At 40.6% G+C, this 17,982-nt stretch overlaps 1 protein-coding gene across 7 annotated transcripts in view; it reads right to left on the reverse strand.

Moving 5' to 3' along the window:
* Positions 1–17,982, reverse strand: part of AJAP1 (adherens junctions associated protein 1) — a 178,267-nt gene that overhangs the window by 43,717 nt on the left and 116,568 nt on the right. For all 7 annotated transcript variants that reach the window (XM_075839486.1, XM_075839488.1, XM_075839487.1 and 4 more), the window contains one exon: positions 8,209–8,296. In XM_075839486.1, the coding sequence (XP_075695601.1) occupies positions 8,209–8,296 (88 nt within the window). The remainder of the gene's footprint in view (positions 1–8,208; positions 8,297–17,982) is intronic.

Genomic DNA, 17,982 nt, shown 5'->3' on the forward strand with positions numbered 1-17,982 from the left:
TGTTAAAGGGGTTATGTGGGGACCGAAAATTATTACCCTTGTACTCCCTGCAGTATGTGAGAAAACTCGCTAATATACATTCCAATCCCCCGTCAAGCTGATTATGAGATTTTAATAGATTTTTATAATGCTGAAGGGGTTTCGGAAGTCTAGTTGCACAGTCTTCCTTCGTGACGACACGACTCTTCATCATGTGACTAGCGTCATTGTACTCTATGTAATCGCTGTACTACTGCTACTACTTGTACATAGATTACAGCGGGGCCAGTCACATGACGAAGAGACTGTGAAACTAGACTTCCGGTCCCCCGCCAGCGCTATAAACAATGAGTACATTGCTAATACTTTTCGGTCCCCAAATAACCCCTTTAACGGTATGCCATCTATGGGTCAAAACTGTAACATTGTTTTTAATCAAATACTCTGGTGAATTTGTTTTTATCTTGCCCCCGTTTGGAAAGTACACTCAGTGAAAGGTCGGGCAGGTCATCCTCTTACTGGGGCCTTTGTTGGCAAACAATCTCCTCCGATCCCTTCTGCCTTTATGTCACATGGCCACAATGTGACTGCCCGATTCCTACAGTGTCTGCTGCGTGGATCAGAAGTCTCTTTTTTACTATGCATTCCTATGAGGCACATATTGAATGTCACAGCCGTGGTCCGTTGGCTTCCTGCCCTGCTGGCGTCTCCCTCCTAGGAGATGCCAACACTCGCGGCTGGCTGGTCCTCCTCTCACTGTTAAGGTGCGCGCGTTCGGCCCGGGCCTTAAAGGGCCACCAGCGCGCACATGTTTAATGTTCGCTAATCAACCCCTGTCCATCCTGGACTTTAAGACGGGGTCCACCCTAACACTCCCTGCCTGATCGTTGCTGTAGTTTTCCCATGTCTGTATTGCAAATGGTCCCTTATTGTATTCCTGCTCCAAGTGTTCCCTTGTCCTGCCTCCTATATTCTGTATCCCGTGCTGTACCTTGTTCCCGAGCCAGTATAGTACCCGAGCCGTGCCTCGCCCAGCCTGCTGGAATACTCCACGTCTGCTGTCGCCTGTCATCCCGGATACCATCCGCCACGTCTGGCGAAACCCACCACCTCCAGCCCCATCTCTGCCAGAGCCCTTGCCGCCATCCCAACTATCCCAGGTACCCCTGTGCTACACTCCTACCATAGACTTTATGCATAGACTGTAAGTTGGTCAGCTGCCTCTCCGCTACAGCGGAGCGGCTTAGTGGGTCCACATACCCTTAGATCGTGACATTGAGCATCTCATAGGAATGCATAGACAAAGTTACTTCCGATCTACACAGTAGATGTTGTAGGAATTGGGCAGTCACATCGCGGTCACGTGGCATAACGACGATAGGAATCGGAGAAGATTGGACGCCAACAATGCGCCCCGTAGGAGGATGACCTGTTCTACCTGTTACCTGGTACATTTTTCAGACGGGGCCACGATAAAAATATTTACCAGAGGGTTCCTTTTATTGGTATTCATTGTGTCTTATAAGATGACCCCTGCTATTCCTTAAGTTTATATTCTACTGCAATAATTGTTCCTGTACCATCTGTGCTCTATTGTTATTCATGACGGAAGTAAAAGCAGCATAGGATGGGGACAGAAGATGACTGCAGGATCAGACTACACAAAGGACTTGTTTGTAGTCTGTATCTATGTAAACACATAGCTCTACATAGGAACTGTATACACAAAACGGTAGAATATTTTAATTAAAACTATTTTTACAATTGTTTTATAGCAATAAAATGTGCAGTCCTATGTCAATAAAGCCACGATAGACCCTTCTCAGTAAGTAAATCAGGCGAATAAGTATTACGCCTCTTTTTTAGTTCTTTACAATTGTCAATTTTAAGTGAGTTCAAAAAGTTTTTCTTTTTGTTTTGAAGTAATGTTACATAAACGTCTTTTTTTTTTTTAGTAACTATAGTCTCTAGGCCTTTTAGATATTGCAAGCAAACTGCGGTCTATAATTACTGTAACGTTATGTTTATTCATGTTTGCAAAAACACTGCAATTTCCAATAAAAAGCTCCACAGGTAGTCTTCGAAAAACACTGTTGAGGAAAACGATAATTTATTTTTCTCTACAGTATTTTTGCAAAATCAAAGAGCTAATTTAAGGATGCGTAAAAAATGAAGAAAAAGGAATGGATTGGAGAAAATTAAATCCCAGATGTATCTAAATGCTCACATAAATGACTTGACATCATTTTATAGGACATGAGGAACCCTGTATCCTATAGAGCAGGTCCTATGTGCCTCTAACACACAAGACAACCATAAAATTGATCACATCTTCATCAGCTTAGATCTGATCGTAATTATTGTGCTTTTGTGTATTAATCGAGCCCTCAGTTCAGCTGAGCTGACGGAATCATCTCATAGTGAATAATACAGCTTCTATGTATAAAGGATACATAGACGCTATATCGGAAAGACAAAGCTGAATTTTTAATAAAATCAATGTAAAATATATTTAAAAGCCCCTAAAACATTGATTTAAAGAGAACCTTTCACCTCCCCATACATGTGCAGCTGAGTGCAGCATGTAATGGGGAGGGCTGCACAAACCCTGGGGCACTTTACATTTTCTTTCTACCTCCCTCCGTTATTTAGATATTTGTGCTGTTATATTTCGTGCCCGATCTTTAAATAACCCCCTGAACTGTCAACGGGACGTGTACTGGCAAGGAGGCGTGTTACTATGGCTGTGACACTGTCCAATCAGATATGGACTCACTCTCACTCTTCAGCTTTGAAGATCAGTCTTTTCAACCGAACTGGCAAGGGGGCGTGTCACTGCTACGGACAGTGTAAGAACTGTGGAGAGGAGAGCGCGCATGCGCACTCTCATCTCTTCAGCTCTTGCGAGAGATCAGTCTTGTTTTGTTTGCCGAACTGGCAAGGGGGTGTGTCTCTGCTACGGACAGTGTAAGCGCTCCCCAGCCTTTACACTGTCCGTAGCAGTGACACGCACCCTTGCCAGTTCGGTTGAAAAGACTGATCTTCAAAGCTGAAGAGTGAGGGAGCGTGAGTGCGCGCGCGCGCACACTCTCTCCTCGCTCTTGTTGTGGCACTGTCCATATCTGATTGGACAGTGTCACAGCCATAGTAACACGCCCCCTTGCCAGTACACGCCCCATTGACAGTTCAGGGGGTTATTTAAATATCGGGCGCCAAATATAACGGCACCGATATCTAAATAACGGAGGGAGGTAGAAGTAAATGTAAAGTGCCCCAGAGTTTGTGCAGCCCTCCCCAATACATGCTATACTCAGCTGCACATGTATGGGGAGGTGAAAGGTTCTCTTTAATAAGATGCAAAAAAAAAAAAAAAAGCTTGCAAAAGTGAAGTGTGCATGGCCTTTAAGTCATGTACAGCTTTAAAATCTTTGCCTGCTCTGAAAGAAGATCTGTCACTAGTTTATTAATGCCCTATCTCCTAACTAATTTAATAGGCGCTATGATGCTGATAACTACAGTGTAATTTAGAAAAAAAATTATTATTATTTGCAAAGTTATGAGCATTTTTCTAAATATGCTCATTTGGCTATACTTGCCAAATGGGATATACTTGCCAAATGGGAGGTGACTGTTTTTTTTCTCTCTGGGCGGTGTAATGTTTCCTGTATGATGCCATCCAATCAGCATCAAACAGTTCTCTTCCCAGCCCAGCAACGCAGTGTGATCATATAGTATACAGCTTCCATTCCTGACTGTGTTTTTAACTGGTGATACCTCCAGTTGTTTCACAGCTAGACTGCGATTCTGGTGCCCTCTGAAAGATTAGCGTTTCATCTTTCATATGCCACCAGAACCACTGTTGTAGGTGGCCCACAGCTGGAGATATCACTATTTGAAAAGATCCCCCTTCCCTCCAGCCCCAGTCTCTCACACAGTGTGAAGCAGCTTCATGCTGATAGGACAGCGTCAGAGGCTGTGAGGAGGCTCCACCTTAGGAGAATCGCTGCTGTTGACGCCCACTTGTCTAGTATAGCCTCATTTACATATTTAGAAAAAAGCTCATAACTTTTAAAGTAATAAACGTTTTGGGCCAAATTTTTCACTAGAATTATCAGTGTGACAGCGCCTATTAGATTAGCTAGGAGATAGGGCATTACTAAACTAGTGAAAGAGCCTCTTTAAGAGATAAAGCAGAACATTGCGGTGTACTCCTCACAACATCTTGTACTGCCTTCTGGGGTTTCCTCCTCTCACTCGTAAAGCGCTGTGAGAGCCTAAATAACATATCAATAACCATACACTGTATTCATATGTCAATTATCGATTTAGAAGATGCCCTTCCCACAGGGCTGACAATAGCCATAGGACTACTGTGCCAATAGATAAATCCAACTCTGATCACATCTGTAAATGTGAATATCCCCTAAAAATGTTTGTAGTTGCTGAAAACAGGCGCGGTAATTCTAAGTTGCTTTAAAGTGGCAGTGTCTTGCGGAATGTGGCGCTTGCTACACTGTAATTATAGACTTAAATTCACAAGCATGTAATAGCGAATCCTGTCTCTACAATATAAAGCATGGTAACCATGGCAACACATATTGTGTTACTATAGTGCAGTCCACTTTGGTTATCATAAGTAACGTCAGAAGCAATTATTTAGAGGACGATGGGTTCTAGGTCACATTTTTTATGTGGAAATAAACCTTAAATCAGTTTTGATTTCGGTTAACCCCTACCCAACATCCGCCGTATATATACTGCGCTGTCGGGAAGGGTTTCCTGCAAACCGCAGTACAGTTACGTTGCGGTGATAGTGCAGGCTCATCAAGCAGAGCCTGAACCATCACCGCCGGGTGTCAGCTGTATATTACAGCTAACACCCGCCTGTAACGGCCAGGAACGGAGTCTCCGATCCGGCCGATTAACCCCTCAGATGCTGCGCTCAATAGAGAGTACAGCATCTGTGGGGTTTTTGCCCCACCGACACCCCAGCGACGCAATCGCTGGGGTGCCGATAGTTAGTATTTGAACCGGAGGCCTAATAGGCTTGCTGTCAGTGAATAGCTGACAGCTCTAATACACTGTGTATTAGAATAGTAATCAGGGCTGCAGGCCTTCTAGTTAAAAAAAAAAGTTAATAAAAATTATGTTAAAGAAATAAAAAAATAAAAGTTTCAAGTTAAAAAAAACGAATTGACTTTTTCCCCATAGTAAGTCCCCATAGTATAGTTTTTTGTGAGATTCCGGCAAGTGAAACCAAATCTCGTTTAGCTCCGTAATCTCGCGAGATTTGGTTTCACTTGCCGGAATCTCACAAAAAAAGAGTCAGAAGTGTCAGTATTCTGAGTACACATGACGTCCAGGCTGGATTTCATGTGTATTCATTATCAGGACACTGTAGTAATGTTAGGGCTTGTGTATGAGGCTGCACATAGCGATATATCTATATCGCTAGTGCAGTGTAAATGAATGGAGAGGAGTGCATGATGCCGATTGGTCAGCGTCATACACTCCTCTGTACAACGCCCACTTGGTCGAAAGTAAAAGTACGCCCACTTGGGCATTAAGAAAGCTCATTAGCATAAACCAAAATCGCTCCTAACGTTGTGAAAATAGATTGTTTTTTTAAATAAAAAGCATTACTGTCACCTACATTACAGCGCCCATCTCCTTATATAGGAGATAGGGTACTTATAATGTGGTGACAGAGTCTCTTTAAGTTCTTGTGGAAATGAAAAAAAATATTATTACATACATTCTTTAGGAAAAAGTGTTGATTTTCATTTTCACAGTCTACTTCCAATCACTGCACAAAACCTGTGGGTTCAAACTGCTCAATGTACTCATAGATAAATTCCTTGAGGGGTGTAGTTCCTCAAATGGGGTCACTTGTGGGGGGTTTCCACTGCTTTGGCCCTTTAGGGGCTTTGCAAATGTGACACAGCCTCCACAAACCATTCCAGCAAAATTTGAGCTCCAAAAGCCAAATGGCGCTCCTTCCCTTCTGAGCCCTACCGTGTGTCCCAACAGCCATTTATGAGCACATATGGGGGACTGCTGTACTTGGGAGAAATTGTTTTACAATTGTAGGGGTGCTTTTACTCCTTTAGTCATTGCGGAAATTCAAAAAATGTACGTTTTCTTTAGGAAAAAAAAAAATTAAAATTTTCACAGCCCACTTATAATAAAATCTATGAAACACCCGTGGGGTCAAAATGCTCACAGATAAATTTCTCATGGGTGTAGTTTCTAAAATGGGGTTACTTTTGGGGTGTTTCCTTTGTTTTGGCACCACAAGACCTCTTCAAACCTGACATGGTGCCTAAAATATAATCCAATAAAAAGAAGGGCCACATGTGAGATATTTATAAAAGCTGCAGAATCTGGGTAATACATTTTTAGTTGTATTTCTCTGGTAAAACCTTTTGTGTTACAGAAAATAATGGATAAAAAATGTATTTCTGCAAAAAACAAATGAAATTTGTACATTTCCCCTCCACTTTGCTTGAATTCCCGTGAAACACGTAAAGGGTTAAGAAACTTTCTAAATGCTGTTTTGAATACTTTGAAGGGTGCCCCTCAAAGCCACTACAGAACTGAACAGGTCCCTGAAAAAAAAGCCTTTTGAAATTTTCTTGAAAATGTGAGAAATTGCTGCTAAAGTTCTAAGCTTTGTAACGTCCTAGAAAAATAAAAGGATGTTCAAAAAACAATGCCAAATTAAAGTAGACATATGGGAAATGTTAATTAGTAACTATTTTGTGTGATATTACTATCTGTCTTACAAGCAGATGCATTTAAATGTATAAAAATGCTAATTTTAATTAAATACTGAATGTAATAACCAAATTTTACAACTAACATAAAGTCCAATGTGTCACAAGTAAACAATCTCAGAATCGCTTGGATAGATAAAAGCATTCCAAAGTTATTACCACATAAAGTGACACATCAGCTTTGAAAAATTAGGCTGTCAGGAAGGACAAAACTGGCCGCAGCGGGAAGGGATTAAACAAAGCAAAATTTTTAATAAGCATCAATATAAAATATGGGGCTTTAGATGATTTTAAACATATTTGAAATTGTCTTTTAGTAAAAATTGTGCTTAGTTTTTCTGATACAGCTTCTATGTAACCTCTATACATAGAAGAAATATTGTCAGCTATAAGCAGAACCCGTCTGTTCAGCTCATCTGACGATTTGGTTGAGAGCAGGTTCTGTGTGTTTCTAAAACACAAGACAACCATAATATTGTTCACATCTTCATCATGTGATCGTAAATATTGTGTTTCAGTATTCGACCATTTTTTATGTTACAGAAAGCTGAGACATAGGGAGATGTTTAGAGTGGCCCTTACACTGTAGAGCTGCTTTAGGCCTTGTTCACACAGCGTGTATTCGACTCGTTTTACCCTATCACTATGACATACGTCTTTAAATTAGGTAATCTGTGTCCTAATAAAGTCATACAAGTGGGTACAATTACAACCATTTCAAAGCCCCCCCAAAGTGGCGAACAGAAGGGCTTAAAAAAAAACAATTCTCAGTTTAGTGAAATCACATGGTGTATCACATGATCTGTCTAAGCCAGTAAGCAGCTCTGAAAACTAACATGTGACGTAGACTCCACTACACCTCTGAAACGGGAGTCACAGACTGAATCACATGAGCTTTTTCAGAGCGGCTTACTGGCTGAGGGGGATCATGTGATACACCGGGAAGTGCTTTTTTTTCAGCTCCCCAGTTTCACAGTTTGGGGGGCTGTTCAGTGGTTGTAATTGTAGCCACTAGTATAATCCTATGAGAACTTCACACTAATGTTCTACTTTAAAAGGATCTGTCATAGTGCGGTTCCGTTTAAAATAAACAAAACAAAAAAATACAAAATTTTCTGTATCCATAGGCTGTAATAATCAATTGTACAGTCTCAAACTAAAGTCTCTCCAGAGTGTGTAAGATAAAAACATCAAACTTTGTCAGCCCCAAATTAATATTGACAGATACAATTAAAAATTTACCAAAATTGTAAAATATGAGCTGGACCCTTCCAGTTAAGTCTCCAAAAGGCCAATTTGAAGTTTCGAAAGCCAAAGTAGGACCTTAGAGTATGTGAAGGTGACACATCCTACTCAACCTTACTGCACTACATTTTGGTTACACATCTAATACATGCTCTTATTTATTCACTTCCATAATATCATGTTTAAAATCAGAAGAAGTCATCCTTACCAATTTTTCAAGACGAGTGTTGTTATCAAGGCTGCAATGACCATGATTAGCGAGACAGTGATGGTAATAATCTGGTGTACTGCTAGACCTGTACAGAGAAGCAGAGACAGAAGCAAAAGCCATGTGATATATGAGCGTCAAAAACAGGATCAATAACAATTCAAAAAAATAGCAGGAAATGCAATTAAGATGTGGAAAAGCTCAATGCACCAATAAGATTCCCTATGACAAGTTATGGCCCAGAATTTATGGGGGGCTCCTGGAGACGGGTTTGTAAGCCAATAGCTTTGTCTGGCCTTGTTCTTATGGACTAGTTGGCAATGTATTGGTTCCTTGAGAAAGTGGTTTTCAATGTGAACCCTTATCCCCCTATTCAAACAAATGACATCAAGGCACCCCCCCCCCCCAAGGCTATTATTATACAGTGTTGCCTATTTAAAACACAGCATGAGTATCGTGAGAGTACCCCCTAGACATGGTATGTACGCCGGGGGTGCACATATCACAGGTTGAGAACCTAGCATTAAGAGATTATCTACACCACAATTATGTAATAGAATGCAATATATTGCTATCGATAAACTCGCTACATGGTGCTACACTTAGGACTGTTAGTGACTAAATCCTAAATCGGCAAGGGTGCCAACACCATCAAATTATATAGCAACACTCAAGTGATGTTCTTTGATGGCCTCAATGTCCTTTGGGTTCTGAACTCCATGACAAATACTGTTTATAGGGTTTGACTAGATCTTAGGTCTCCAACCTGTGGTTTTCCAGCTGTTGGGAAACTACAACTAGTACTTTGTTGTCCAATGAGGTTGTCCAATGAGTCAAAAGTTTGGAATAAACTGTAAAGTTCCTTTACTATGGCATCAATGGGGCCTGATAGGTGTTGGATTATCATTACTCTGGATTATTTGTTGGTCCTGGAGAAGTATATCAAAGCAAATTTTTAGGGGGAAAAAAGTCCAAAATAGAGGGTTAACAAAATATTTGCTATTATAAATGTCATATATTCTTTGGTCTCTGTCTCCTGTTTCTGGTCTTGCCTCCAGTATAGAACTATAATATAATGGGGACTATTAGACTTTCTGGATTATTGGATTATAGTAGCACTATGAGTTTTTTTTATTTTTTTTATGTGACTATCCATGTGACTAGTTTTTACACCACTAGAGTGCTCACAATAGGTTGACACTTCTTGTTTTCTGCAGTTTACATGTCAGCTTAGCTGTGCAGACTGGGACAGTTGGAGCTGAGACATCTCATCACTAGAAAATGGAAAATTTCCATTGTGCTGCCTAGATAAGGCAGGGTAGCAACACTATACACAAATATAAGGCTCTGATTGCAACTCCTCATAAAGAATACACACCCTGCTGACTATTTAGACAATACAGGAAGGAAGTGTGTGCCACCAACATGGCTGCAAAATAAAAAAAACTAATATCTACATTTAAATAAATTATTAACACATTATTTGTCTTCTACACCTTGTAGGTTACAGCTACATCTAATTAATAAAACTAAAATTAAAAGGGTTGTTTCATGAGGACAACCCCTGTCCATATGCCCTATAGGGGCATCATAGGGGGGTCCCTCTCCGGTCCTCCTTTATGTGCCAGAATGGAGATATGCTCTGTAAAGGCAGACCCCACACATCCTTGCATTATATGAATATGTTAGGTGATATAATAATATCAATACCAAGCTGTATTTATGTAAACCTACAATGTATTACATTATCATGTACAGTATTTATTTGAATAGGTGCAATGTAATACCACATTTCTCCTGTAGTAGCCGCTGCTGCTGCTACCAGCTTCCCCCGGATTTTGGCCGCAGTGGCTACTTTTTGAAAAGGGGTTGCCTTCATGATACAACCTCATTAAATACATAAGACATTTCCTTTAAGAAAAACCCTTGTCGATATACAGACCCGTCTATGGCGTTATTTAAAGGCAACACAATAAAATCCAATTGTTTATAAGGCCCCTCCCGGTCCTGATATATTCTCTTCTAACATTGAGAAATGAATCACTGTCAAGTAGATTTTCTATGATATGCAAATCCATAGCCGTAATCCAATTGCAGAGGAGAATTACACAAAGATACCAAGTGTCCTAAACATTTTGTAGAATCTACTTTCCAATTTAAAAGGCTTCAATTCGCAGGCGATGATGAAGGCTCGGAATAGCTTATCCACAAATTGACTCTGAAGCCTTTCTCTCTCTCTTTTTTTTTTTTTCATTGGCTCATCTATCGACTGCCGGGTAAGTACAGTAGATGAACATGGGTTGGCATATTTCATTTTTTCCTCTAGTGCCATATGCTATTATAGGCAGCCTCATCACTAACATGATCTTATGGAAATTCTCTTCTGTTCACATTTCTAATAAAACATCTCTGAGAACATTGAGTCTGGTTTTCCTATCTGTAAAATCATTTCCACGGGCTCTTCTTATGACAAAATATTCAGAAAAGTCATGAGAGCTGAAAAATGGGAAAAGTCATTTATTGCTGATATAAAGGCTTCCAAATAGGACACAATATACGGTATTGGATTATACATTGCGGTAGTGATATGACCCTTGTAACCCATGTTATATATTTGCTTGGATATTGTTGCAGCTGTTTTATGTATCAGCAGTGATCAGTTTTATAGTAATCCGAATGTGTACAGATGAAGTAGTCTTTATTGTAACATTTGAATTAAATAATTTGTCTGAAAGTACTAGGGGTATAGTTGTCTCACATGATATGACCTTGTGGGTGAATCTATGCTGTCATCTGTATTGCTGTAGGATAGGCTCCTATGGGCCGAAATTACTGCACTCCAACACCGTGTATAACAGAGGGATGCTTGCTGCGCTTACCCCAATCCACAGGCGCCTTAACAATGGTAAATTGTGCCAACCCCTCTACTACTGGAACCAACAAGAAGGGGCTCAAATTTTATTTTTTGGCACAGGATGTCATTTACTCCATTCACACCTTTGATATAAACCTTTTTTTTGTCAATACAATGATGCAATTATTGATCTACCATTCTAATTATCTTTATATATATATACATGTAGCAAAGAGAGAGTGGCATTCCAAAAAATGGCTTAAAGAGGCTCTGTCACCAGATTTTGCAACCCCTATCTGCTATTGCAGCAGATAGGCGCTGCAATGTAGATTACAGTAACGTTTTTATTTTTAAAAAACGAGCATTTTTGGCCAAGTTATGACCATTTTTGTATTTATGCAAATGAGGCTTGCAAAAGTCCAAGTGGGTGTGTTTAAAAGTAAAAGTCCAAGTGGGCGTGTATTATGTGCGTACATCGGGGCGTTTTTAATACTTTCACTAGCTGGGCGCTCTGACGAGATGTATTATCCTCTTCTCTTCAGAACGCCCAGCTTGTGACAGTGCAGATCTGTGACGTCACTCACAGGTCCTGCATCGTGACGGCCACATCGGCACCAGAGGCTACAGTTGATTCTGCAGCAGCATCAGCGTTTGCAGGTAAGTCGACCTTACCTGCAAACGCTGATGCTGCTGCAGAATCAGCTGTAGCCTCTGGTGCCGTCACGATGCAGGACCTGTGAGTGACGTCACAGATCTGCACTGTCAGAAGCTGGGCGTTCTGAAGAGAAGAGGATAATACATCTCGTCAGAGCGCCCAGCTAGTGAAAGTATTAAAAACGCCCCGATGTACGCACATAATACACGCCCACTTGGACTTTTACTTTTAAACACACCCACTTGGACTTTTGCAAGCCTCATTTGCATAAATACAAAAATGGCCATAACTTGGCCAAAAATGCTCGTTTTTTAAAAATAAAAACGTTACTGTAATCTACATTGCAGCGCCTATCTGCTGCAATAGCAGATAGGGGTTGCAAAATCTGGTGACAGAGCCTCTTTAATCCAAATATCGCAATATCACATATCCCATAGTGTACAGGCAATGTTTCGACTCTACCATAAAGCCATTTTCAAGCCTTGGTTGAAAACGACCCTATGGTTGAGTTGAAACGTTGATATTTGGAATAAAACTTGATATTTGGATTGAGGCTTCGTTAACATCTGCGTCAGGGCTCCGTTCATGGGTTCCGTCAGAGTCTTCTGTCAGGGGAACCCATGAACGGAACCCTTGACTGAAACAAACGGAAACCATAGGGTTCCATTTGCATCACCATTGATTTCAATGGTGACGGATCCGTTGCAAATAGTTTCCGTTTGTCTCCGTTGTGCAAGGGTTCCGTCGTCTGACTGAAGCAATACCGTAGTTGATTGCGCTATTCATTACGTCAAAACAGCGGAACCCTTACACTACAGTGACAAACGGAAACTATTTAAACCGGATCCGTCACAATTGAAATCAATGGTGATGCAAACAGAATCCTATGGTTTCCGTTCATGGGTTTCCCTGACAGAAGACTCCGACGGAACCCATGAACGGAGCCCTGACGCAGATGTGAATGAAGCTAATGTTTGGAGTGCAGTACTCACTTTGCTACACGTGGTTATGGTTCAGGTTTTTGAAGTCAACCTGGTGAGCAAAGTATTTAGATTGTGACATGACGACTGTTAAAGGAGCAATAAGAACCGCTTTGGAAGAAGAATTACATGTGAATGGGATGTAAGGAAGTCCACAAACCTTTGGTCAGAAAGCACACGTAAAAACCTACATACATTACATGTATTCCTATGATTGAGGTGAAAGATGAAATAGCCTGTCCTTAAATTGAGTGGGGAAAGTGTACAAATAGACTGTATAACTTTAAAATACTGCCCCCGCAGTCAGAGAAGGGTACTACCTGAAGTAAAGTTCTCACCGTGCCATTGTAAAAATGCTGCCCTCTGTCATCAGAGAAGGGTACTAGCTGAAGTAAAGTTCTCGCTGTGCCTATTGTAAAAATGCTGCCCTCTGTCATCAGAGAACGGTACTACCTGAAGTTCTCACCTTCTCTCATGAATGATACCCCCCTTATCAAGATGTAAACATTCTTCTAAGGCTAGATTCACACGAGCGTGGGGACACTCGGACGTGAAAAACGTGAAGTGGTGTCCCAGTGCGGGTCCCGTTTTCATGGATCCACTAAGATTTGAACCTATGGAGGGATCCGTGAAAACTGAACAAAAAAGGACAGGTTCTATATTTCAACGGACCCTTCACACGGTCCATTGAAACAACGGGCATGTGAATGGCCCTATTGAAAAACATGCGCCAATGTGACGGCCGTTGTTTTAACGGCCGTCATACGGACGTATACAAACTTCGTGTGAATAAGGCCTAACGATAAGTTCCAAGAGAGTCAAAATAATTCTTAAAACTAGAATCTGCATCTTTGCAGGAACGAAAGCAGGATAATGAACAGCTGCACATTGTCTTCTGACCTTTAAGGTTTAATTAATCATTTTCTAAACTTCACACGAAGTAGCTCAAAGCTATTCTATTTATTTCCCGCCGTCTGCATCTAACACCATAAGTTATTTTGCTGCTGTAATATTTTTAAAGGGAATATATCATTAAAACGAAATATAATGTATTATTCACACAATGATAATAAATACGTCTGTCCTAAGAAACAGAATCATTCGCTTCAATTTCCTGAGTAGCTGCATAACCTGTGACCTCACAATGTCCTGATCAGCGCCGATTCAATTTACATCATAAATTGGTGTGAAAGTAATTGTGTGACATCATTGCACTTACAGTAGTTGGCGCGTGTGTACGTAAATGACTCAAGTGAAGGGTTTTAAAATAAAAAATGGCATTACCGGAAAGAGTTTTTGAACAGTATGTAGAGTATAATTTTTTATTTTTTCCAAGCAAAGGCTTTGTTATGCATAGATTAGACCCATAAATTAAATGTATCCAATAAAATTCTAAAATGTCCAAGTGAGGTTAAATAGAATGTATCATCAGACGACGATGGCGTATTATTTAAATCAGGTTTTTACTATAAACAAGTATTTGAGACATTTCTGGTGTTTTTTCGTATTTTCTATGTGACTACCCACATAAAACAAATACTGAAAAGTTCCAGTTTTTACACTGGCCACAAGATCACACACAATAAGACGATTTTTCCTGTTTTCTGCAATTTACTTTTCAACTTTGCTGTGTAGACTGGGACGCAATTCAGCAGAGTCTTCTCTTTGTTATTATTAGAGAGCGGAGGATTTAATGACAAATGACAGCTCTGTTGTAATGCTGGAGGCCAGATAAGGCAGGCTAGTAACATTATACACACAGATAAGGCTCTGTATGCAGATTCCCTGACACTCTCTTTTCTTTGGGGGCAAGGGGCTGTACTCCATATCTTCCTGGAGAATGTATTAGTCTTTTGCCACTTTTCTGTTTATTACTTATTGCTTCCCATTTATTTAACCTGCCATTAAGCACGCACCCTGCTGCCCTGCCTATACAGTATGTATTTTAATATATATATATATATATATATATATATATATATATATATATATACACACTTTCCTGCCCATGGTCACGACTAACCTCTGCACCGTCCTAAACAATATAATATTATATGACTGTATTGTATGTAATTCCAATAAATGGTTAGGTGCCATAATCCTCCGGAAATACTAACTATTAACCCATAACCACCATGTATGTAGGTAAAACTATGTTTTGCAGGACGAGCTGTAAATTTTACACACTTTATTAGTCCCCCCTAGGGGACTTGAACCAGCGATTGTTAGATCGTCATTTGTCATTTTTACAGGCATCTGTTAAGCCCTGCCACAGGCAGGACATAGCAGATGCAGGGTGAAGGCAGACCTGGGGGCCTTCATTAGGCCCCTGGGCTGCCATAACAACCATCATCACCCCCCGATCCCACTGCAGGGGGGGGGGATCAGCTGTCAGAGGGGGCCGCACCCCTCTTTTCAAAGCCTCAGATGCTGCGGTCGCGATTGACTACAGCATTTGAGGGGTTAAACAGCCAGGAACAGCGCGATCGCTTCTCCCGGCTGTTAGTCCTGGGTGTCCGCTATAAAATACAGCCGACACCCGCAGCATATGGAGCGCGCTCAGCGTATGAGCGCACTCCAAAAATCACTCCCCACACCCAGACGTAATAGCACATCTTGGTGCGCAAAGGGGTTAAGGGCCTTTTACACCTGCCAATATTCGGCCGACGCAGCGAGCGCCGATCAACGAGACATCGTTGATCATCGCTCGTTTGCTCCTGTCACATGGAGCTATGAGTAGGAACGAGCGGTCGTTACTCCGATCACCCGTCCCCATACATTATTATCATGTCGGCAGCGCGTCTCCCTGTTTACACACTAAGATGTGCTGCCGACAACGATAATATTTCACTTTTTTAAAACGATACGACCAGCAGACGATCGAGCGTTTGCTCGTTCGTCTGCTGATCGCTGCCGTTTACACAGGGAAATTATCGGCAATGAACGCTTGTCTGCCAGATAATCGGCCAGTGTAAAAGGGCCTTAAGACCACTCTAGACCACCAAAAGTATGATAGGAATACTATCACAAACTCCAAAACCCCCCATGTAAAATGATGTCACTTACGTAGAAAGTTGGCAGTCTGTATAATCGGTAGCATTTTACTGTCTCTATTGTGTGTACAACGCGCTTGGAAACCCCCATTTACAGATCCTTCATTTGCTCCTAAAGATGGTGACAACCTTTAAAGTTCATTAATTTCTACTCCGGTACATTGCAATTTACAGATATTACAAATACTTTCTTTCAAGGTTTGTTTTTCCTTTTTTATAAGACAACCAAATGTGGAGCACTCATGGCTGTTCAAGTGAAGACATCTATTAATTTCCAATTTACACTAATTGCAAGATTGAGAATTCTTGTTAAAACTTTATCCAAATGAAGTAAATTTATTTTGAAATAGCAATTAAAATTAGATTTATCAGTAACATTAAGAATTAGAGGAAAACATCATAAAATCGCAGAAGTTATGGTTTTTATGTCTTGTGTATTGTCAGGAACCAAACATTATAAAGTTAATGTGCTAAGACAAACATATAAAAATCACCTGAATTAGCTGAAACTCTACTACATTTTTTATAATTGGATCTAGTTGCGTCATGTAACTTACCGGGGGCATTAATTCTCTCATTCTGGACCCCTAAATACAAGTTTCCGAGGTGCTCTGTACACTACAAGTCCTTGATACTACAGGAAATAACAAAATGGCTGCACATGAGAAATTGCTAAAACAACGCTCCCGCCTGCCTTCTCTGACATCACTTACTGCCCTGCAGCTATTGGCTGAGGCTGCAGCTCACTTACTTCCTGCTCTGTCTGCCGCCACATGGATTCTTCATTAATACTGGTCATACTGAGGACTGTCTTCACCATTTCAGGTAATTAATTCTGCTTTCTGTTCCAAATGCAGGAAGAAGCAGCTAAAATGGAGCAGAAAGCTCTGAGCGTATGTAGGAGGCGGGTAAAGCAGGAAGCCTGTGAGCGGCTGCCTCAACCAATAGCTGCAGAGCAGGAAGTGATGTCAGAGAAGGGGGCGTTGTTTTGGCAACTTCTCCTGTACAGCTTAATAACATAAAGCCATTTTGACATTTCCTTGGGTGAACTTAGCCTTTTGGAAACTTGCATTTAAGGGACCATAGTAAAAGATGTAGGGCACCTGGTACGATACATGACCCTAGTAGCTCCATTTTACTAATTGTGAAAATTTCTAAGCAGTTCACTTAAAATTAATAACACAAATCTAGTACTATAGCCATTTCGGACTACATATACTGTAATTTTGATTTTGAGATAAAAGGAAATTAAATGGAAGCGATAATAGTCTTTCACAGTATTAAAGGACTACAATTTTTAACCACATTTACAAAGCCCTCATTTTTTTTTATAGCTGCAGCAGAGCGGAATTTGTTATTTTTAGAGTTTTTTTCTGGTCACTGCGGTAACCGAGTTAAAGCAGTTGTCCACTTTGAACAATATCTTTTTGCTGAAATAGTTTTTCAATGATTAGCTGATCACATGGTGTCCTGTTGCTGGGATCCTCAGCGATCACTTGTAATTTGTAGGGCAACCCAGCAGCAAGTGTACAGTTTCTCTGCAGCGCCACCACAGGGTAAATGAAGCGTTACACACATTTCTATTGAAAGAAATGGGCTGTGCGTGTAATGTATGGATGTGACGGACCCTCTGGTGTAAAAAAAATACTTTGTAGCCGACCTCCGCTCTAGCTCTTAAATAAGAGTTCAGCAGAATGTAGAATAGAACTAGAATATTCTATAGAAAACCCAAACAATGATTAGAAGAATATACATGCTGCTTACAAATGTAATTTTTCTTGGACTTACACCCATGGGTCCAGGGGGTAAGGCACAAACCAAGATCAGTCACAGGATGGGAATGGGAGCATTCTTTACATCCTAATGCTGACATCCTAACGTCTCACCGCTGAGAATGTTTTGTTACAAGTATATTATTTAATAGTAATCCTTTCTGACTGATATCCTGTAAGTGCACTGATACATTGTAGCAATATAGAAAAAAAAGATTTGTGCTGGTGCTGCCTTTAGCTTACAGAGGAGTAACTAGAATGAATAAATATTTGTAGCGAACCCTCAGCTGTCAGGTAAAATTTTCCTAAATCTGTATGGGTTTTTGAGCTGCTGGACTTAAACAGGAACGTTCTTATTCACTGACAGCAAGCAGAGATCTCGAAAGTGGAAAATAATTGAAACCCATACAGGAATACTAAATTAAGTGCATAAGCAGGTACATGGTACAATAGTTTTCAC

This window comes from Rhinoderma darwinii, chromosome 10 (genome assembly GCF_050947455.1).
Source record: "Rhinoderma darwinii isolate aRhiDar2 chromosome 10, aRhiDar2.hap1, whole genome shotgun sequence".
NCBI lineage: Eukaryota > Metazoa > Chordata > Amphibia > Anura > Rhinodermatidae > Rhinoderma > Rhinoderma darwinii.